This window comes from Humulus lupulus, chromosome 8 (assembly GCF_963169125.1).
Source record: "Humulus lupulus chromosome 8, drHumLupu1.1, whole genome shotgun sequence".
Lineage (NCBI taxonomy): Eukaryota > Viridiplantae > Streptophyta > Magnoliopsida > Rosales > Cannabaceae > Humulus > Humulus lupulus.
Window position 1 is genome coordinate 18,700,692 of NC_084800.1, and position 24,248 is coordinate 18,724,939.

General features: G+C 41.2%; 2 protein-coding genes across 4 annotated transcripts; both read right to left on the bottom strand.

Moving 5' to 3' along the window:
* Positions 1–2,736: 2,736 nt before the first annotated feature.
* On the bottom strand, positions 2,737–4,132 carry LOC133794986 (ATP synthase gamma chain, chloroplastic). The gene has a single exon (XM_062232440.1). It carries the CDS (start codon positions 4,130–4,132, stop codon positions 2,999–3,001), a length of 1,134 nt encoding a protein of 377 aa, XP_062088424.1. The 3' UTR covers positions 2,737–2,998.
* On the bottom strand, positions 4,050–7,589 carry LOC133794985 (pentatricopeptide repeat-containing protein At1g11710, mitochondrial). Of its 3 annotated transcripts, none has more exons than XM_062232439.1 (2): positions 6,780–7,589; positions 4,050–6,623 (listed from the first exon to the last, which is right to left on the bottom strand). In XM_062232439.1, exons 1-2 carry the CDS (start codon positions 7,406–7,408, stop codon positions 5,429–5,431), a joined length of 1,824 nt encoding a protein of 607 aa, XP_062088423.1. In that variant the 5' UTR covers positions 7,409–7,589; the 3' UTR covers positions 4,050–5,428. The 3 variants fall into 3 exon arrangements, with proteins under 3 accessions (XP_062088423.1, XP_062088422.1, XP_062088421.1); XM_062232438.1 differs by having other exon boundaries at positions 4,050–6,689; XM_062232437.1 differs by having other exon boundaries at positions 4,050–7,589.
* Between the last annotated feature and the right edge of the window lie 16,659 nt (positions 7,590–24,248).

Below are 24,248 nucleotides of genomic sequence, written 5' to 3' on the forward strand. Positions count from 1 at the left end.
TCCTATAAATATGGGGACCCTGGGAGTTGATAGGGGTTGGGAAAAATAGTCTCTGAAGAGCCATATACTTTGTAAACCAAATACCCAGAATATATGAATAATATTGACTAGTGGAGTAGAAGGATTTTAAGCTTTGAACCACTTAAAAAACGTGTTTTGAGTCACCTAGTTCATTCTCTAAGATTTCATATCTGTGACGGTTCTACCTTCAGTGCTAATCCCTTTCTCTCCTTCTCTTAATTACCTGTTGGCGAAGAACCGCGTCAACAATAAATATAATAATATGATAATTGTTGACGCGGTTTTTTGACAACAGGTAATTATACGAGTAAATAGGATGGATTAGTGCTAATTGGTGAACCATAATATGAAAATAGCTAAATTCTAGACTTGCGAGATTAATCTCATGGAAGGTGATCACTCCTTTCTTTTTAGGTAGTTCGAATGTTAAAATCTCTCTAGTCCACCAGTCGATATTATTGATATCTCTTGATTATATCTTACATAGTACTTCTTTACAAGAATCTGCCGACCCCTTGCAATGCCCAGGATCTTGATATTTATAGGAAGAGGATACCTGGGTTGGCAATGGGTCATCCCGTGATCTCTTTACCCTTCACGTCACCTCTGTGACACTAATGATTAACTCCTAAAGTCTTACAGTGAAGTGTGGTCTAATCAATAGGTAAGGAGGGGCTATGGGCCGCATGGCCCACACCAGGCGTGGGATGTCTGAATACGCACGTTTATATAGTGTGTCCGAGAATTCAAGAATGGAATAGATACGTGATATCTGATACATGCACGTTTATATTGCGTGGTTGTCTTTAGAAGGATTCGGGTGTCAGATCTCTGCCGCATCACGAGCTTGACGTAGCACCAGCTCGTGATATCCATATTGCTGACCCACTTCCTTTGAGTAAACTGCTAACTCTCTAAACAGCTCGGGCTAGACGGACGGAAGCCCGTATCAACAGCTCCGGGTGGACGATTTACACGTGGCAAATCGAATTAAGTCATTTTCTAGCTCGCCAATAATACGCGGATATTTAAGGCATACAATAACATTTTAAAACATTAATGATAATTTTTTTAATAAAAATTAAGATTATGTATTATATATTATTATAATGATATTTTATATTAATATAAGTATTAAATATCTAGTCTTGTATTAAATATTATTATAATAATAATATTTTATAATATTTGAATTCATATTAATATAATTAGTAAAATATTAAGATTATATATTATTATCATAATAATATTTTTTAACATATAAATTTATATTAATATAATTATTAAATGTCTAGTATTTTATTATATATTATTATAATAATGATATTTTATAACATTTAAATTTATATTAATATAATTACTATGTAGTCTTATATTAAATATAATAATAATGATATATTTTATAATATTTGAATTTATATTAATATAATTAATAAATATCTATTTTTAGTTAGTTTTAAAAGTATATTCCGTTAGATATTTAGAATATTCGGTTAAAGTTAACAATACAAATTGTTAAAACTAAAAAAATATGTTACTTACACACTTTTTAAAAGAGATGTTTATAATTGTTTTATAACTTTTAAAATAAAAAATATATATTATCAAATTTATAAAATTTCTAAGGCAAATTATTTACATTAATAAGTGCTAAGAAAATTATGATTAGTTTGAAAATTTAATTTCATACTTTGAATCAATTTTACCCAACCATATATGGACATAAATTAGAAGATATTAACATAATCAATATCTATATTATTTTTAATAACATATGCTTTAGAGTAGAAAATAAATCATCTTAATATTTTGGTAAGCAAAATCAAAACGAGCAAGACTAGTACCCTTAGTTGTTTATATGAAGCAAAAAAAATAGATTGAAAAATAAAATTCATAACAAAATAAAAGTTAACAATACAATTGAATTCTCTCAACAACAAAAAAACAATAAAATTGAATAAAACTTTATCATTTAAGCGACATTTGATGATAAGACAAAAGATAAATGGGAGAATTATATTAAATGAACTAATTAGTGGTAGACGAATAATAATTTTTCCATTTGAAGGCAAATTCAAAAATGGGAGCAAAATTATATTACATGCGTGATCAATACATCATAAAGCCAAAGTTTAAAGCACCATAAGAAAAAATAGTGGTGACCATGAGAAACACCATACAAATACATTTTAAAACATTATATAAATATAAACACTTTTGTATTAAAAAAAAAAACCTCTTCGACTAAGTTGTCAAGACCAATAAGGATCATCATGACCAGATTTATTATTTGGGCAAAAGCAATTGTGGGATTTAGCTACTTTTATTAGCATATAGCCCAATACTATATGATCTTCTCCATGCTTTTAAATAGTATTAGCATCGTGGTTGTGGATATACGAGGCGCGTATTAGTAAAATAACAAATATTGATGTTGATTGAAAGCATAAACTCAAATACAACACTGACACTGCTACTAATCACAATGGTTTTTTCTAGATTATTAATAAAATTGATCAAACACAGCTTTGGTCACGCTGCAATGAATTATAATCTATTTCTTTCTGCATATATGGAGTTTAACATGGGCGAAGGGAAACACAGTGGTAAGAATAATAAACACATTTCATACAATTAAAGTACTAATATTTATATATGCCCCCAGATGATTGAATCAAGTATTTATTAGTAAATAAAAGGGGGAAAACAATCAAGTACAAAAAAGAAATTATTGCTGTGAATATAGCTTGTTCCAAAATACATTGCAGTTCTCATAGTGCACAAAGTTTATACTCGGTTGAGAATTACAATGAAGAAAGTATATATATAAAAAAGTTTGCATAAATCGTTCAGAAAGATGCATGTTTGAAAGAATAGTACAGAGCCCAATAGAAATACCTACACAGAGATCATCATAACCATGCACTTATTATCTTCTCTTCTTTTTTTTTTTTCTTTTTCCAATCACTCTCTCTGTTTAAGACAAGGCATTGGCACCAGCAACAATCTCCAAAATCTCTCCTGTGATTTTGGCTTGACGTTTCCTGTTGTAGACCATAGAAAGACTTTTCTTAAGCTCCGATGCATTGTCAGTGGCATTGCTCATGGCGCTCATCCTTGCAGCCAGCTCACTTGCCAGAGACTCCTGTAGAGCTCTTAGAATCTGACTGTTGAGATATAAAGGCAACAAGGCATCAAGAATCTGAACCGGGTCTTGCTCGAACTGCAAAATGGGTGAGAAATCTATTGTCTCAGTCCTCACTGAATCTCTCTCCACCGTCAATTTCCCTTCTTTTGTCGTTAACCTGAAGAACTCATCCTCAGCTGCGTCCACACAGACGCCATTAATGTCACAAATCTCTCCCTTTGGGGAGAGCGGAAGCAGAGTATGGATTACAGGGTTGGACTTGACCAAAGACACGAACTTGGTGTACAAAAGCTCCACTTTGTCAACTTCTTCACTAACAAAGAGAGAAAAGACGTCGTCGGCTATGGCTTGAGCTTCTTTGGCTGTTGGGAGATTACCCCCTTCGAGAAATTTATCTACTGGAATATAAGGCCTACGTAGAAAGTAAGAGTTACCCTTTTTGCCAACGCTAATGATCGTGTAGCTCAATCCAAGACTCTTCAACTCGGCGATTCTTGCCTCGGCTTTCTTGATGAGAAAATTGTTGAAACCACCACAGAGACCTCGGTCTCCTGTCACAACCACAAGAGCAACTTTCTTGACAGGTCTGACTTTAGTAAGAGGAGATTCTACGTCATCCGTCTGGAGCTGCTCGTTAATGTTGTAAAGAACTTCAACTAAAGTTTCAGAGAAGGGTCTGCCATTCACGACAGCTTCTTGTGCTCTACGGACTTTAGCGGCGGCCACCAGCTTCATGGCCTCAGTGATTTTCTGGGTATTTTTCACAGACCCGATACGATCTCGGAGCTCACGGAGGTTACAGTGGATCGGAGTCACTGAGGACGATCTGGAGGGGTTCGGGGTGGGTGAAGAAGTTTGAGACGGAAGCTGAAAAGGGGTGAGAAACGAGCGGGAGGATAGGGATGAAGCGTCGGAAAGGGAAGGTTTTGATGAGACCCACATTGTTAGATTTGAGCAAGACATGATTGCTTTTCTTCACGAAGCTCTGCGAGGGGGTTGGATATGGTGGAAGAGGTGGTGTGGATGAGCAGAGAAGAGGGTCTGTTAAGTGGGTTTTGGGGTATTTTAGATGGTATTTGCCTATATGAAATCTTATCTTCATCATGTGTTAGTTCTGATATGGAGGAATAGAGTGGGAAAAATGAGTGGAGGAAGAAGAGCGAGGGAAAGGATGAGGTTCGGAGATAAGGATTTAGACCGTTGGTAATATTATTGTTTGGTCAGGAATTTGAGAGTGGGTCCTAACTTCCATGGCATGATCCGAGTTGGCTCAGTCAGTTACCACCAGACTTGACTGACTCTACCTTTAAGTGAATCTCATTGGGTATATGCGGCTATACGACTTTAGATTTTCTTTTATGCTATAAGATATGTTAATAATGCACCATGACTGCCAAGAATTTACTCCTAGTAAGGTATCTAAACATTCATTTTAAAGAGTAATATCACAAGCGAAAGGAGACTCTAAATTTCATTTTTTTTAATAGACTTTACATTCCACTAAACTAATATCGAAAACTCAAAAAGAATATATACTCACACAATCACGCTAACTAGTATGATGCCTTACTATCTTAATAAATAATACAATCTTGGTGCGCCACATATTATTGGTCATGGGGTCTCTATTTGAGCAAAATATCAACTTTTAGCTTTTTGAATCCAGAATCTGATTAATTTGAAGATAGGATTCACGAGAAGAGAAAGAAGAACAGTAAATTTAAAGAATTTCAGCCAAATCTCAAACAAAGGAATTTGTGGCTCTATTTTTGTAATGGGACAAATAAAAGTATAATATTTAATTTTATAGTAGGGGGGAAACAAAAAAACAAAAATGTATTAAACAATAATTTTTACAATGACAAAAGTTTAATATAACCAAAAAAAATTAAATTTAAAAAATCAACAAGAAACCACTACTCCTTCCCTGCCTACTCCCATGCAAAAATTACTTAACTAAAGACACAGTCCTCGAAGACCACCTTATGTGAAATAAATGAGGAACTAATCTATAAAATTTTGAAAATCTGTAGTTAATTGAAGAATGATTGACTGTATAAGAAAAAACACATTCCTAGTTCTGCACAATTTCTCTGCATACACCAGCAGCCTTGCCTTAAAAAAGAAGTAAAATTCCTGTGTACAGAAGAAGAAAAAAAAACATGCATGCGCCAGAACAAAGACATAACAAGAAAATATTTCTCCTTTGTCTTGAGGCCTACGTTGTGGGAACAAATGCTGGTTAAACTCTGTAAAAACTCATTCTGCTCGGCTATTCTTGGCATTTTCTTCTTGGAAAAGCGGACGGACAACAGCCTTGTACGTCCGCCTATCAGGAATTACTCCATTAATCAACATATAGTCATGCAGTTCAATAACCTCTTCTGGACTACAATTCTTAATGAAACTGGTAATCAGAGTGGTATATGTTATAAAATCAGGAACTACACCATGAACTATCATCACCTTCATAAGCTCCTTTGCATGTTGGAAGCACCCCAACTTGCACAAAAAGTTGACTAATGTATTGAATGTCACTTCATTGGAAGAGACTCCCACCTTTCTCATTTCTGAAACCAAATCCAACGCTGCCTTAAAGTTTCCCGTAATACAAAATCCATTTATCAACGTGTTAAAAGTAGTGGCATCAAAAGTCCCAATACTCATTAACTCATCAAATAAAATTTCTGCTACATCAACTGATGCTTCCTTGCATAAACCATTCATAACAGAGTTGTACATCACCAAATTGGGTTTCTTGTCAGCCTTAATCATCTTTTCATAAACTTGAACTGCACTTTCAATGATCCCTTCTTTGCAGTAACCATCAATAAAGGTGCCATAAGTGACAAGGTCTGGAGGTAGACCGCGAACAAACATACTGCCCAACAACTGCTTGGCTGCTGCCAAATTCTTAGTTTTGCACATATGATTGATAAGGATATTGTAAGAAAATATATCTTCTATAATTTTCTTATCGCGTACTAGTTTATGAAGCTTGAGAGCTTCATTCACATTCCCCTTTCTGCATAGCCCATTTATGAGGATCGAATAGGTGAACTGATCAGGACATATATGTTTTTCAACCATGTCAGAGAAAAGCAAGGAAGCTCCTTCCATATCACCTTCTGCATAAAGCCAATGAATGACTGTATTGTAAACAACAGCATTAGGGGTCAGACCTCTTTCAGTCATTTCATCAGACAATCTAAGTGCATCTTCCAAATTCCCAACTCTCGCAAACCCATCTACTAGGGTTGCATAAGTCCTAACATTACACTCTATACCAGCCTTAATCATTTCATTTCGAAGTTTTTCAGCAAAAAAAACAGCACCAATTTTGCAGAACCCGTTAATAATGCAATTGTAAGAGACTGAATTGGGCTTTACACACTCACCTGACATGACTTCCATCTTCTTGAAAAGCTTCAAAGCAAATTCCAAATCACCCATCCTACAGGCTCCATCCATAATCATGTTAAAAGTGACAATATTAGGCCAAACACCACTCTTCAACATCCTATAAAAAACTGAGACTGCTTCAAGCAATTTACATTCTTTACAAAGAGCATAAACAACCAAATTAAAACTATATACATTTTCAACATACCCAAATGAAACCATTTCCCTGTACATACTCCAAAACCTACATGTCTCATTCAACTTCAAAAGATGGCTAAGAAAGTTATTCCAAGCATGAATTGTTACCCAAAAACTATCCATCCTAAGCTTCTCCATAACTTCATAAGCACCTTCGGTCGCTCCAAACTGAGTGCAAGCCCTAACCAATGCATCAAACACAGCTGGACATGAACCACATGCATCATAGCTCTTAACCAAACCTTCTAAAATCTTCAATGGAGAAACCACATTTGAACTCATTAGACTTCCCATTAGACTCAGAGCATGGTCGTATCTCCTTGAATTGACAAAAACGTGAATCAAAGTACAAGAAGATTCTAAAGAGAGTGAAATTTTTTTGCTCTCTCCAATCCGATTGTAAAATTCTAAAGCCAACTTGGGCGACTTGTGAAACTCGCGAAGAACACGACTCACCAAGGAATCGGTGAGACTGGGAGTGATTTGCTCCAAGAACTTCCATTTCTTCTGTTTGACATTAACACAAATTGCTCTGAAAACAATGTCCTCAGCAGCACCAGTTGGGTTCGAGAACTGCTTGCCCAAGTGAAAACTACGCCTTAATAGTTGAGAACGAGTTCTGGGTACACAAAAACTCATCAACTGCTCCACTTCTTTTTGTGAACAAATGTATAGAAGAAAACTAGCAGAACCCAATAGAGTATAAAGATAGAGAAGTAGATATCGGAGTATGGGCAATCCAAAAATGGGTTCTTTTGTTTTGAAACCAGAATAATACAGTTTATGATACAAATTTGAACTGGTTTGGCCGAAGTTACCATTGAAGCTTTCCTTACAAAACACAAGAAGTCTGAATTTCTTATATTTAATTTATTTATATAAGTCCTTGAATTTTTCAATTATTAATTATTTGGTTCCTCAAAAATATAGATTTATAAAAGTCTCCCTTATTTAAGAAATTTGTACCAATAAAATCCTCCCAACTAGATCAATTAAATTGATAGCAGAAATTAAAATAAGAATGCTTTTGAATTTTCAAGAGATTTATTTATAAATATTATGGTTATACATTTAGCAATTCTATGTTTTTTTCCCCTTTTTTTCACTTTTTAAGAATGATTAATTACTTTGAGAAAAAGAACATTATTGGGTCTAGTGTATTGGGTTTTTTGTTGTTGGAGAGTGATCTCTAATTTATTCTTATGTTGCCACCTTAGTATAGTAAAACATCTAAATATCTAAATAAGAATAACTTTGTCATCAAACTAATTGAATTCTGAGTAAGAGATTATAACTAAATAATATTATTAGTACAAAAAGATTTCTAGATACCCAAAAATATCAATTTTAACAATAAAAACTTTCTAATAACTATTATATATTTAAAAGTATTTAAATAATTTAAATGTGGAATAAATTCTTGATTTTATCCGAGTACAAATAAATGACATGATATATAAGGTATATTTTCTTAATGCATAACATAAAAACGTATAACTAATTACATTAAAAAGTTAATCTTATTTATAATTCGCCCAAATTGAGACCAAATTTTTTTATAATTGAATAGAAATTATTCTTATATAAAGTATTTTTATACAGAGGTTTTACTATTACAATTTCATATTATTTGTTCAATTGTTTATTTATATAATTCTAATTTTGTTAACAGTAAAATATCCCTTTATATTTGATAAATCAATATTACATTATGTTTTAATCAAACTAAAACTAAATTATCTCTTTTATCAAAAAAAAAAAAAAAAGCTCTTTATCTAATTTTCTAAAATTTATTTTATTTTTTACTTAACAAATAACATTATGATTATAATAATCCCTTGTTTCTGGTATTTCGTATACAAAAATAAATGAATAAAAATATAAATTAGTAGTGATTTCTGCTGACATGTTTTTGTATTAAAACAGGCGTAGTTTTTATTAATATAATCCCTTGCTTTTATTAAGTGACCCTCCTCCAACAAAGTTTGTTTCTTTCAATAACAGAAGCGGCGTTGGCATTGTTTAAAGTTTAAACAAATGACAGTCATATCTCCACTCTCACTATTGGCTTGAGAATTGTGACTTCTTTTTATATATCCATTATTTTTCTTCTTTTCGATTAAAGAGTAGTTCACATAAATATGAAAAAAAATATATATAGTTTCTAAATTTATGGGAAAAATAATAATTATACAGAATATGGTAAATTTTGGAAAAAAAAAGTTTAAAATATAGTAATTATTACTATAAACTTAATTATACGACTCTTTCTTTCTCTTCTTCCACGATATCTCTCTCTTATTTTCTCTTCTCTCCCTTACGATATCTCTCTCTTCTCATTTCTTTCTTCTTCTTCTTCTTCTTCTTAATCAACCCACCATTCCAAAACTACTCTTTCCTCTTCTTCTAAGCCGGTTCTCGTTGTTTATATTTGTAATTAATTTTGAAAAGAAACTAAAGAATTTTGTTATGGTCTTTTCAGGACAAAATTTGTCTTTTGCTGCGTGATCCTGAGAAAGCAACAATGTTATTTGGTAAACAAGATAAAGAAAAATTATAGGTTCCAAATTGTTATACCCAGATTTCGAGCCATGGTAAATATGACCTCGAAAGTTTGATTCGCAACAAATGGTCTCGTAAGGATTGAAGTATGCTCCAGGATTGTATATCGAGCCTGCAAAGTACGATATATGAGCTCGAAACGATCTCGATCTCGAAAGGTAGTTCTGAGAACACACTCATCTTCGGGGACGACTTCGGATCGGGGGTCTCGAGCTAGATGTACGTACGATCTCGAAAGACATGTGATCTCGGGAGATGCCATTAGCTCGAACAATGACGTGAGACCTGAGATGCTAAAGCCTTAGAGATACGCGATAATCACCTTGAATATTTACAAGTGTTATAAATATGAGATGTAATCCTCATTTATTAATGTAAATCCCCAAGAATCGTGGGATATTATTTGGTCAGTTATGCGTTTCCTGGTCTTCAGGAACGTTTCCTTTTATATCTGATTATAGGCATTTAAAACCATTTATTTTATTCACAAAAGAGTAACTACCCAAAATATGTGGGATATTATTCTGCATCCTTCTCTATAAATAGAGAAGCCATGCACCATTGTAAAGGACCGAAATTCTGATCCTTGAGAGAAAACTCTGGAGAATTCATGCTAAAGAATTTTTCAGAGATAATCTTAAGATTAATAACAAAGACTCGTGGACTAGGCAGATTTAACTGCTGAACCACATAAAAAACCGTGTGTTTGATTTGTTTGTTTCGTTTGGCCATTGTCATTCATTGTTTTTGTGCTCTTCTTTTATCTGTTGACGAAAAACGGCGTCAACAGTTTGGTGCTTTCATTGAGAACCTTAAGCATTCATCCCTGAGAGATTCATGGCTACAAACAATCAAAACACCCCTGATGAAAGCTACCCAAGGCGTCCTGGAAAACAACCAATGGAGAACCCGGAGTCTGAGGAGAGAAGTGGGTCCTCCGATTCCCGGGGACCACCGCCTCCACCGAGGGACGAGGATATATACTATAATCCTGAGCGTTACGTTCCTATTGTAGAACTGGAAAACCGGCAGTTGAAACAGCTGTTGGCAGAAGCCAACAAACAGAATGAGGAGTTGACTAGGATGGCCGCAGAGGCGCAGGTGGCTCAGCCCCCGCCTCCGCGCGAAAACCAAGTCCCTCCTCCAAGGGACGTGCATGTTCCTCCCCGGAGGCCCCGTGGACGACCACGAAAAGATGCTGCCACGAGGAGGCCGACTCAACCTTCGGCACCAGCAGAGCCATCTGCTCCTCCTAGGCCCCAGAGGAGTACCCAAGCTCGGGTCCCGCCTAATCCACCTGTAGAAGTGCCTGCAGGAACTGAGAATAACCGAGCTCCTACCGAGGCTCGGACTCAGGTTCCTGGTAGCGCACCGAACGCGACTGACCCATCTCGGGCAAATTCTGGACCCTCTAGGCCGAGGCAAGGGAGGCAGCCACCGTCGCCTATACGGTTCCCTCCGTCTCCCATAAGATATCCTTCACCTCCCCGCAGAAACGCTCAACCTGTTCAGGATCAGGATCAAGGGCGTACGGGGGATAGACAAGGGCACAAGGAGACTTTCCAGGAGCGGAGAGGCGCACAATCTGAGAAAAGTCAGACGTCCCGGTCTCGCACTGCGGAAACGAGGCGACATGGGAAGAACCCATCGCAAAATGATCGATCAATGAGTTTTACCAGTGATGAGTCCGGAGAGACCAGGTCCGTCAGTAAACGCGACCGAGGTCGTAAAAATACTGGAAGTCGCAAGAATCGTTCTGACCTGCGAAATCATCTAAATCAGAGCAGGGGGAAGGGAGATCAGACAAATTCGGACCTAAGGAATCACCTAAATGGGCGTAGAGATCCCTCATGGAGACGCGAGCCTGGGATCATGATCAATAATTGTCAATTCCAGACACCACCTAAGGACCCAGTCCAAGAAAGGATTGATCAGCTCGAAAAAGCCTTTAGGCTTTTAAAGAATGAACGAGGGAACGGTCGATATGAGGACTCTGACGAGGAGCTCGAGCCGTTTGCTCCAAATATTTCTAACACTCAGTTTCCTCAAGGGTTCCGGATTCCTCATGTCCCAGCGTTTGAAGGAAAAACCGACCCATGCAGTCACCTGCGTACATTCAACACTATTATGAGAGCTAGTAACGTGGGTTACGAGCTCAGGTGTATGTTGTTTCCAACATCATTGGTCGGACCTGCTAAGAGTTGGTTCGAAAAGTACAAGAGGCACTCGATAACTTCATGGGATCAGTTGTCTAGAGACTTCAAGAAGCAGTTCCGGGCTATGATGGGAGTCAGACCAGAGGCATCCACTTTGACTAACGTCCGACAACAGCCGGGCGAAACACTGAAAAGCTATCTAACAAGATTTAATCTAGAGGTCGCCCGAGCTCGAGATGTGGATGACAGTGGGCACCTGATGGCTATCCGAGCTGGTGTTTTACCCGGAAGTGCCCTTTGGGATGACATGCAAGGGAAACCGGTGAGGTCAATAACCGAATTTAACAGACGGGCGCAGAAATTTGTCAATGTAAAGGAGGCGAGGTCAACGCTGAAGGCGACCTCGCAGACCGAAACTACAACGATAAACATTAACTCCGCCTCAACCTCGGCTGACCAAGCAGCTCCACAGCCTGCCTCGGAGAATCCCTCCAAGAGGAAAAAGAGCGAGGGAAATAACCCCGAGGCTGAAGGGGGAAAGAAAAAGAAAGGAGAAAGGTATTTCTCCGTATATAAAGTACACACCGAACTCAACGAGTCTCGGGAAAACATATACCTGGCTAATGAAAACCAGGTCCCCTTCAGGCGTCCGGACCCAATGAGAAATCAAAAGTCCAAAAGGGATTCCAGTAAGTATTGTCGGTTCCATAGAGACACCGGACACACCACTGATGAATGTCGACAGCTGAAGGACGAGATCGAGGGGTTGATCTCGAGAGGTTATTTCCGGCAGTACGTCAAAAACCAGAGTACTGGACAGACTACTGCGAGTCAGAGAGTAGCCGCGCCTTCGACGGCACAAAATAATAACTCCCGATCTCGGGAAGAAGACAGGCCCCCGCCGATTGATGGAGAGGATGTAATAACCATCTCAGGAGGGCCTCATCTCGCGGGAGGGGGCAGAAATGCTCAAAAGCGATACGTTAACGAGTTGAAGACAGGGGACGGGTCTCCTTATGAACCCGAACCTAGGGCACCAAAAAGCCAAAGGGTTGAAACGCAACCGATAACCTTCACTGAGGAGGACGCATCTCATGTTCAGTTCCCTCATCATGACCCATTGGTTATTACTCTTTAGCTTGCCAACAAGAGAGTCCGCCGAGTTCTCATAGATAATGGGAGCTCGGTCAACATTCTTTATAAGGCGACCCTCGAGAAAATGGGACTCTCCCTTCGCGACCTGAAGGCATGTGCAACTACTTTGTATGACTTTTCAGGAGAAGGGACTGCTTGTATGGGATCCATTGAACTCCCTGTGACCTTGGGAGACTATCCAATCTCGGTGACCAAGATGATGGAGTTCGTGGTGGTAGATTTACCATCTGCCTACAATGTACTGCTCGGGAGACCCGCCCTGGTCGGGCTGGGGGCAGTGTCATCTGTGAGGCACCTAGCCCTTAAGTTCCCAACCCCAAGCGGGGTCGGGACTTTAAAAGGAGATCAATTGGCAGGAAGGGAGTGCTATACCATTTCTTTGAGGGGAAAGAAACAAACGAGCGCTCAGGCACTCGTTATCATACAAAATAAAGATGGAACGGTTTTAGAAATTGACGAGGAAATCGATCCAAGGATTGAGGAGAAAGTTGACCTCCAACCTTTGGAGGAGCTCGAAGAAGTTCAGCTCGAGGAAGTCGATCCCTCGAAGAAGGTGAAGGTCGGAAAACACCTCCAAGACGAGGCAAAATAGCAATTAATTTGCTTTCTGAAGAAAAACCAGGATGTCTTCGCATGGTCACACTCAGACATGGTGGGGATAAGCCCGAATGTAGCGAGCCACGCATTGAATATAGACAAAAGCTTTCCCCCGAAGCAACAAAAGCGAAGACAGCTGGACGAAGACAGAAAGAAAGCACTAAAGGAGGAAGTTGACAGGCTGAAAGCAAACAATTTCATTAGGGACGCTTTTTACCCTGACTGGGTAGCCAATCCAGTGTTGGTCCCGAAGCCCAATGGGACGTGGAGAACCTGCATTGACTACTCAGACCTCAACAAGGCCTACCCAAAAGACTGTTTTCCGCTGCCAAGAATTGACTAGCTCGTGGATGCCACGGCGGGGCACGGCCTGATGTCGTTCATGGATGCCTATTCTGGATATAACCAGATTCCCATGCATGCCCCCGACCAAGAGCATACGAGCTTCATCACAGATAAAGGGCTCTACTGCTACAATGTCATGCCATTCGGACTCAAGAATGCTGGAACCACGTACCAGCGACTCGTAAACATGATGTTTTCAAAGCAAATAGGGAACAACATGGAAGTTTATGTTGATGACATGCTTGTAAAGTCTCAACTTAACAAGAACCATGTTGATGATCTCGAAGAGTGCTTTGGCGTACTCAGGAAATACAACATGAAGCTAAATCCTCAGAAGTGCACTTTTGGGGTATCTTCGGGAAAATTTCTGGGCTTTATTGTCAACTCTCGAGGGATCGAGGCTAATCTCGACAAAATAAAGGCCCTGATTGATATGCCTTCACCTCGGAAGCATAAAGATGTCCAAAGCTTGACTGGCAGGATGGCCGCCCTGAGCAGATTCATCTCGAAGTCAACGGATCGTGGCCTTCCATTCTTCAACTTATTGAAAGGAAGTAAGAAGTTTGAATGGACAGAGGAGTGCGAGCTGGCCTTTCAGGAGCTCAAAAAGCACTTAGCTGAACTACCCATCCTATCGAAGCCTGAGACGGGAGAAGTATTGTTCCTATACCTCTCAACTACCGAACACGCGATAAGCGCGGTGCTCGTTCGAGAAGAAGAGAAATTGCAGAAACCCGTCTATTACATCAGCAAAAGATTACTCGGGGCAGAGTCAAGATATCCATTGATGGAGAAGCTTGCCCTCAGCCTAATCCACTCATCTCGCAAGCTCCGCCCCTACTTTCAAGCACATCCCATCCATGTACTAACAGATCAACCACTTAGGCAAGTTCTGTCTAAACCAGAGGCGTCAGGTCGGCTCCTTAAATGGGTTGTTGAGCTCGGACAGTTCGAGATCACTTACCATCCAAGAACGACCATTAAGGCACAAGCCTTGGCAGACTTCATAGTGGAGTGCACTGGTATAGCCGACGACGAGGTAATAACCACGGCCCACGAGCTGTGGAAACTTTACGTCGACGGCTCGTCAAATGAAAATGGAGCGGGGGCAGGAGTTATTCTGATCACTCCTGCAGGGAGCAAATTTCACTCTGCTTTAAGATTTGGTTTTAAAGCATCTAATAATGAAGCTGAATACGAGGCTCTACTTTCGGGACTACGAATAGCAAAAGAGCTCAAGGCCAAAGCTATACATTGCTACAGCGACTCCCAGCTCGTGGTTAATCAAATCTTGGGGGAGTACCAGGCTCGTGGCACAAGAATGGCAGCTTATCTGGCGAAGGCAAAATCCGCATTAGAGTATTTCGAGTTTTATGCAATCGAACAGGTTCCCCGAGAACAAAACTCAAATGCAGATGCCTTAGCTCGGCTCGCCACTTCCGCCGAAAATGAAGAGCTGAATGTTATACCCGTAGAACACCTATCAGCACCCAGCATTACTGAGCCAGACGAGGAAGATGTGTGTATGGTTGAAACAGAACCAACCTGGATGAGTCCAATAGTTGATTATCTCGAAAATGGAATTCTTCCAAGAGATCGAAATCAAGCTCGAAGGTTGATGTATCAACTTCCTCGTTACACCATTCTGGATGGAAAGTTATGCAGAAGAGGGTACTCCATGCCTCTGCTTAGATGTGTAACTCCTCCCGAAGCTAAGAAGATCATTGAAGAAATTCATGAAGGGTTCTGCGGAGACCATATCGGGGGGCATAGCCTGTCCAAGAAGATTATACGCCAAGGGTATTTCTGGCCAACCATTAAAACGGACTCTTTCGAATACGTGAAAAAGTGCGACAAATGCCAGAGATTTGCCATGATACCCCGAGCTCCACCTTCCGAACTGACCATGTTGACATCCCCATGGCCTTTCGCGGTATGGGGCATCGATCTCATAGGCTCACTCCCAACTGGCAAAGGCGGAGTAAAATATGCTGTGGTCGCCGTTGATTACTTCACAAAATGGACAGAAGCTGAACCATTGGCGACCATAACTTCGAAAAAGATCCTTGATTTCGTGGTAAAGAACATCGTATGCCGATATGGAGTACCAAGAAAGATTGTATCTGATAACGGAACCCAGTTCGATTGCGACTTGTTCACCAACTTTTGTGACAAGAACGGTATAATAAAGAGTTTTTCATCAGTGGCTCACCCTTAAGCGAATGGTCAGGTCGAAGCCGTTAACAAAACCCTCAAGAGTTCTCTAAAGAAAAAGTTGGAGGAGGCAAAGGGACGATGGCCCGAGGAATTACCTCAAGTCCTTTGGGGATATAGAACTACAGCTCGGACATCAACAGGACATACCCCGTTCTCTCTAGCGTACGGATGCGAGGCAATGTTACCCATCGAGGTCGAAATCCCAACGATTCGAACTCAAATTTACAATCAGGACTCAAATCACACTCGGCTCGAAGAAACCCTAGACTTGATCGAAGAAAAAAGGGAAAAGGCTCAGCTGAGAAATGCTGCTTACCAGCAACGAACCACAAGATATTTCAATAAAAGGGTTCGAGATCGAAAGTTCGGAGTGGGAGATCTGATATTGAGACGCGTATTCTTAGCAACCCGAGATCCAGCAGCTGGAGTGCTCGGGCCAAACTGGGAAGGACCATACCAGATAGAATCAGTCATCCGACCTGGCGTATACAAACTTGCGAGATTAGATGGGAGCCTGATACCACGAGCATGGAATGGCGAACACCTTAGACCATATTATCAATAGTGTAGGAAGTGTTGCCTGCAACCATGAATTTCTATCTATACTAGTTTGTTTGTTTGTTTCTGAATTTCATCAAATAAAAGGTCTGCTTTGTTTCACATGTAATGTATTTTTATTTTTGCAATCTCTCTTAATTTAATAACCTATGGTCACACTCATAGGATATTAAGGGGGCATCATTGGTATACATACCACCAGCTTAAAAAATAAAAAATATATATAAAGTATTTGGATGTAACCAAGTACGCGATCTTAGATAGTTCGGACATAACCGAATTATCAAAAACATAAAGTATTTGGATGTAACCAAGTACGCGATCTTAGATAGTTCGGACATAACCGAATTATCAAAAACAAAGTATTTGGATATGACCAAATACGCGAGCTTAGATAGTTCGAATATAACCGACCATCAAGAACCTAAAATATTTGGAGTTAACCAGATGTGCAAACACAACAGGTTTGGAACAAACCAGCCAAATTATCGATCGATGATAAATGGGAACCTAAACCTATTGCGAAATATGTCGAGATCGAGGCTGGAATATCTTAAAGAAAAATAGTTTCGAACTCATAACCTCGGAGCCAAAATACTGAGGATGAGGAAAAGTGACTAAAAAGATAACCAAATCATTCATATTACATACCATATAAGTACTTTTCAGTTCATGGTTAAAGTAATATCCGACCTTGATAAATAACGAGGTCGGAAGCGGATAATTCGAATAAACTATGCATGAATGCATCGAATTTCGAGCCCAATCCAAACTATGTTTGTATGAATAAATAAACATAACCGGTTCATCAGTATAAAAATGTAACGCCCCAACTCCTGGGACCGTTACGGTGTGCCTTGTAAATAGTGCTAAACTCGCTAATCGAGTCATTTGGCCAAAATCGTGATCTAAGTATGATTAGCGGTTTAGGGATTAAACATTTTGGTTAAGATATAACGTTTCACTATAACGTTTAACATATACATTGGGATCCCGAAAATACAATTCAGAGTTTATTACAGAAAATATTTACAACAGGCCGTTCTAAGCAGCAAAACAGGGTTCAACCCTAGTTCCACTTAAAACCTCGACCGTGGCGGTCGAGCAGCTGCATATGTACACGTCATCACCTAAGCCCTCCAACTCAAGGATGGTCTAGCTTCCTCTTGCCTTTACCTGCACCACATAGCACCCGTGAGCCGAAGCCCAGCAAGAAAACATAATGTTTTTCATAAATGTTATCAAATGATTATCATTATAACCACACTGAATATAAAGCTTTCAAACCAATGGGTGCACATCACATGATCCTAGCGGGAGAGTGGCTGTTAAGTAAGCCACCAGCCTCCAAGCTCTGTTTTGTAGCGGGAGAGTGGCTGTTAAGTAAGCCACCAGCCTCCAAGCTCTGTCTTTTAGCAAGAGAGTGGCTGATAGGTAAGCCACTGGCCTTCAAGCTCTGTTTTCTAGCAAGAGAGTGGCTGATAGGTAAGCCACTGGCCTTCAAGCTCTGTTTGTTCATCGACCCTCAGGGTCGGTCAGGCATCAATGCTCCTTGAGTCATTCAATGCTAGTAATCGATTAGATCTAATCTCTGTTGGCTTGCGTGATTCACGCTAAGGCCGTTCTGACAAGTAAGTCAGCGCTTCCTGACCTGTGTCCAGTAACACTGCCGAGCCTGACAAGTAAGTCACAACCTCACAGCTGATACTAACACTTTTGTCGATTCTGTATTCAGTCCATACACAAGTAAGCAATGCTATCAATATGTATCATATGCCAGTTATCCAAGAATAGGGCATTCAACATGCTTACTAAACAGTTTCTAGCACAGTCATGATCATGCACAAACTCAGAGACTCAAGCTCTGACCAATCTCATATTCATCGTTCATGGCATGCCCTATCACATGTTTCTCGTGCATTACATGCATCACACTAAATTATCCAGCATGCCTCAACAACAGTCATATGCAAATGGGCAAGATTTGCCAAGCATTCATTATGCTAACAATGTTTACATTTAAACATCCAACATGCATCAATCATAGTCATGCATGTCATACTCAATAGCCAATCAAAATGCATCATAATAGCCATGCATGTCATGCTCAATAATCAACCAACATGCATCCATGATAGCCATGCATGTCACATATACACAGGGTGCAGTTTTCTTACCTTTGGTCCAAGCACAGGTTACCAACAAATGAGCCACAAGCACGATCCTGACTCCAAGCCTCTAGTGTTAACCTAGTCACAACCACAAATGGTGACCCAATGAGTTCAAGTTCTAAAACCAACCCTTGAACTAAAAATTAGCCTCCAAGACATCAATCCTCACTAATCCGGGTAGTAGGAATGATCCCGAGGCCTAAAACCATGTTCCCGGGGTCAAAACATCCAAACGGGCTCAAAAGCCTGCCTGAGCCGCGGCCCCCAGCACCACCAGAAGCAAGCACCGCGGCGCCCAACCCAAGGGCCGCGGCGCCCAGCAAGACAGAAAAGGCACCTGCTTCATCGAGCAAGGGCCGCGGCGCCCAAGAACAGGGCCGCGGCCCAACTTCGGGGCAGCCATTTTTCCCTTCGTTTTAACCTTTTAAAACCTCCCAAGAACATGTCTAAACATTCCCAAATCATCAAATCAAAGTTCCCAAACTCCCCAATGGTCTAAAACCACCAAAACCCAAGGTTCAAACAACCTAAAAACTCAACGATTCACAAAGTCTAATTCAAGCTTAAAAACTTTTAAAAACTTAAAACTTAAACTTGAATTACCTCCGATTAAGTTGTTTCCAACTAAATCCTCTGTCTAATAAGCTTCTAATTCTCCTTAGGATTGCTATGCCTCGATCCTCGCTTGATTCCGAGTCCTAGAACTCAAGTTATCTTCGAAAATGCAATCGGGAACGAAAAGGGAACTTTAGGGAGAGAGAACGTACAGAACGCTCTTTTTATTTCCTTAAAAGGTTACTTAAAGCTTAAGTAGCCTCCAATAAAACCTAATGCTCGGGGTCCCGAAAACACCCCCGGGAACATTATAGTCAAAACTTCCAGAATTTCCCCCTGGTCTTACTAACTCCCAATTTATCACCAAATGTTAATTCCCATTACCCAATAACCCGGTAATGCTCTAAATACCCCTTAACTTACTCCAAGTCAAGCTTACATCCCGTTGTGACTTTCCCACTAGCTTACCTCCCAGGATCGTCTTGTGCTGGGTGACCCTGGCATAACCATATAATAACAAAGCACCACGCCCATTTCACATATATGCCAAAAATGTCCGAAATGGCCAAAATATAAAAGTCACCCAATTAATCACAAATGGGTTCACATGCATATTTAATATACCTAAACATGCATATTATCATTAAATAGCATAATAAAGCAATTATGGCCCTCCCAGCCTCCTAATCAAGGTCCTAGACCTTATTAGGAAATTTGGGGCATTACAAAAAATATGCAAAATATTTCGAGCCAAGAAATGTAAAGCATATAAAAGAATAGTAAAGGAAATTGTATCAGCCCCTTGGGCATAAATTAAAATAATTACAGAGATAAGGGGACGCAGCCCCGATAACTGATCTCCCCGAGGCCAGATTCAAGGAAGAGGAGTCTCCTTGACCTTCTCAGCATCAGTAACACTGGACCCACCAGGATGAATAGCATGACTATCCCCCTGAGCTTCCACCGAAACGGTGCCCGGAGCAGCACTTTCTCTCTCGAGCTGCTCAGCCTTTTCCTTCTCGAGCTGTTCGGCCTCTTCCTTCTCGAGTCGAGCGTTCCATCGCTCGAGAAGCGGCGCCTCGTGGGGACCCAAGAAGCTGGTGTCCAGCTCTTCGTTAAAAGCCCACATCCGGTACATGGCTGAGTCGACCGCCTTTTCCTTCTTTTCTTTGTACTTGGCAGTAAGGCGAGCTTTGACATCCTCTATGAGGTCGAAGGTGGCGGTCTTGTCCTCCTCGAGCTTCTTATTGGTCTCCCGAAGCTGGGTGTTATCTTTCTTTTGCTCTTCGAGTTCAGTTTTCAGCTTTCCGAGCTCCTTGGCCATATCCTCACGCTCCTTAACCACTGCCTCGAGCTTAGCATTCGCCGCCTTCAGATCATCGTTCGCTCTAAGGTGGAGATCCTTCGCCTCTTGGGCATGAGTCCTGCTCGAATGGACCTCGTTATTAAGCTCGTAGTTGAGCTGGGCCGTGAAGGCAAGAGCCTGAAAAAAGGAAGAAACCACCATTAGCCTCAAGACAACATGGATATAAGCGAAAGAAATATGGAAAAATACTTACTGCAGCGGTGTGCTCGATACTCTTCTCATAGAGAACAGTGCGGTCTCGGGTGCCAGTTAGGCACTGCCACTGAGGAGCTTCGAAACTGCCGTAGCTCTGGCCGATCCAGAACATGACATCCGAAATCAGCGTTGATCCATGAGGTCCGGCAGCGTTATCCACCACATATGAGTCCATATGGGTGGAGATGGTTAGCTTCTGAGCTCGAGAAGCAGAAGGTCTCTTGGCGAGCTGAGCAGAAGACATTTGACCCACCGCAGGAGGTTGGGACTCAACCACGACAGGGGTACCAGCCAGCGAGGCCGGTGCCACCGCAGAGACGACGACCTGCGAGGATGGCATCGTCGTGGGGGCGCTGATCTGGCCAGTCGACGCAGCAGCAGAGCTCGAAGCCGGCGGGGCAGGAGGAGGCATTTTCTTGGATATCTTGGAGACTTTCCCCGGCTGGCTGGTTTTCAGTGACCCTGCCCTGGGGCGTTTGCTCCTCTTGGCACCCGCATTGTCAATAAGGATGTCAAGGTCGGAGTCCATCTCGCCTGCACAAGTCAACACAGTGAGTCAGTAAAAGAGGTGTATAAGTTACTTCAGTATCACAGACGTATAGAGTGATGGTAGAAAAAACCTAACTGGAACTTTCCCCCGAGCTCGAGCTTGGGGACCATGAAATTCCCCCGTCTTCAGAAGAGGCGGGGGGAGTGCCTTCCCTATAAGTTGGTGATAACCTCGAGAGATCCCTATAATCATTGGTCCCATACTGTACAACTATCTAATTCCACACCTCGTCCGTGGTGTACATAGTGTCATATTTCCCGAGCCCATTATCAAACCTATGGACACAGTCGTCTACCCAACTCCATATGTAGAAGTGGTATCAATCCTGTGGGCACGAGACTAACCTATTGGGCCTGTGTTTTAGCAAAGTGGGGGACCACATTCTCGAGGTAGGAAGGGTTTTACCTTCATCTGAGTCCGAGCTCGAGGCCTCGTCGTTGGCTTCATTCCCAGATCGCGGACTCCTCGAGCGAACTGGAAGAGATGCCCTCTTTTCTCTCCTCGGAAGAAGGGTGCTTGTGGGTTGTGGCACCTCCTCCCAACGTTCGTATTTTTTGTTAGACCAGTCAGAGGTTGACTGGCCTTCTCCCAACAACCCACAGGCTCGGAGCTTGCCCTCTTGAAGAAGATACGAAAGAGACCTCCTGCCATAAGGAAGTCGGAGCAAGGCCTCTCTGTGCTCCCTCATTGCCTTAGTGGGGGAGGGACGCTGAAAATTAGCTGAAAGGCGAAACACATTTCAGCTAAGTATGGTCTTAAGGGCTGAAATTCCGAGCTCAATAAAAAAATAAAAGTAACAAGAGTACTTACGAATCCGCCTGAACGAACGATGTCGAGACAGGGACAGACCGTCTGTCCAGAAAAAAGCCTTTTTGGAGTCAGGAGGGTGGTTTGGAAGATCTTCAAAAATCTTCGTCTCTTTGGGGTAGCTCGAAAGATAATAAAAACCATCTCCTCCTCGAGCTCGGGAGGGGTTACTCTTCAAACAAAAGAGATATAAAATCTCTTGGGGTGAAGGTCCTGTCCACCCCAGCTCATGGAACAAGGACCTCAGGGCAGACAGCACCCTGTATGAATTGGTGTTGAGTTGGAATGGAGCCAACCCAACGAAATCAGTGAAGTCTCTGAAAAAGGACTTCAAGGGCAGCAGAGCTCCTGCCCTTATATGTTCCTGGCTCCAGGCCGCATATTTCACACTAACATCGCAGCCCCCAGGGGCGAAATAGCTCCGTTCATGACTAGCCGGAGCTCGACACTTTAGGGTGTCCAACGAACCAAGGCCATGGAGGGCCAAAATGTCAGTTATTTGGTCGGTGGTGGTAACTGAGCTCTGGTAGAGCTCGGCTTCAAACATCTCTCTCCTAGGCTGCGAGGACGAAGGTTCCGCCATTAGAGAAAATTGGAGTTCCCCTGGATGATATGCAACCGTGACTTTTAACGCAGGGTCGAGGGGAATTGGCCTAGGTCCTGGGTTGGGCTCCGGATAGATAGCCTCCCGAAGAACCCTTCTCTTCTTTTCAATGACCCCATCTATCTGACGGCGATAGTGGGCTCGAATGTCTTCTTGCTCACGCGCAAGCTCGTATTCTTTTATCCAACGCTGATTCCGGGCGAACAGCGATTCTGGGCTCGGAGATTTAGGCTCGTAAGGGATGGCTCGCAATGACCCCCACCGTCTTTCCAGATTCTATGACATCTAACGAGAAAGAAAAAATGGTGAGGGCCATGCATGCAAGAATCACGAGCTCGATGATATGAGCTCGGGGATTTAGGAACAAGAAATTAAATATTGAGACCCTTACTAAAGAGTCAGAGCGTGTGTTCCACGGGAAAGAAAAGGAGCGTGGAAGATTTTTTGAAAATCCCGAGATTCAAGGGAAAGAAAGGTGGCGGTTAACCAGAAAGGGTATTCTTGGGTTTCGTGCATTTGTCAAGGACAAGGGATTTTACCCGAAAACTTAGTAGACAAGAAACATGGCCTAAAATTTTCAAAACCCATAAAATTGAAACTTCGCTCAAACGTTAAAACTGGATATAAACCAGTGATGCGAAATCCAGCAGGGGAAGTCTAAGAAACTTGAAAGCCTATCGAAATGAAATCCCCTATCTTATTATGCTAAGAACGTAAACTAGCATACACAATAAGAACAGTATGGATAAAAAACTGAAAACAATAATGGCATACTTACACAGTGATGGTGATTGCAGAGAAATCGTCGACTGAAGAAGAGGTTGCAAGAAAGAACTCACTGACTCGAACAGACCAGGATTCCTGTGTTTCTTTGGCCGAGAAAACATGCACAGAGGAGAAACTGTGGCAAGGGGTTTCTGGGGATGTGTTTCTTCTTCTCTTGCTTACGAGGAACAAAAGTGAAGGAGAAGATGAAGCGGGGTCTTGTATATATAGGTGGGAAAACGGAATTAATCAGGAGCTTTGAATAAAATCCTCACTAGATCGAACGGATGGGGATCAATGACAAGAAGGCGCCGAAAAGTTGTCAGACGGACGATCGTGGGCGTGTTTCCAAGGTACTCAAGTACCTAAAATGAGCAATACCCAGCTGACGCGTGTCCATTTTCAAAGGTGTGACGGTACAGTTCCCAGAGAAAGTAGTTCAAAAGTTTCCTTCTCTTAGGATTCGAACAAATACTTTTGAGGGGGCAAGATGTTATACCCAGATTTCGAGCCATGGTAAATATGACCTCGAAATTTGGATTCGCAACAAATGGTCTCGTAAGGATTGAAGTATGCTCCAGGATTGTATATCGAGCCTGCAAAGTACGATATATGACCTTGAATATATGAGCTCGAAACGATCTCGATCTCGAAAGGTAGTTCTGAGAACACACTCATCTTCAGGGACGACTTCGGATCGGGGGTCTCGAGCTAGATGTACGTACGATCTCGAAAGACATGTGATCTCGGGAGATGCCATTAGCTCGAACAATGACGTGAGACCTGAGATGCTAAAGCCTTAGAGATACGCGATAATCACCTTGAATATTTACAAGTGTTATAAATATGAGATGTAATCCTCATTTATTAATGTAA

Bases quoted from the DNA above. Each gene is read 5' to 3' on its own strand.
- LOC133794985 (XM_062232437.1), bottom strand. From the start codon at position 7,408: ATGAGTTTTTGTGTACCCAGAACTCGTTCTCAACTATTAAGGCGTAGT.
- LOC133794986 (XM_062232440.1), bottom strand. From the start codon at position 4,132: ATGTCTTGCTCAAATCTAACAATGTGGGTCTCATCAAAACCTTCCCTT.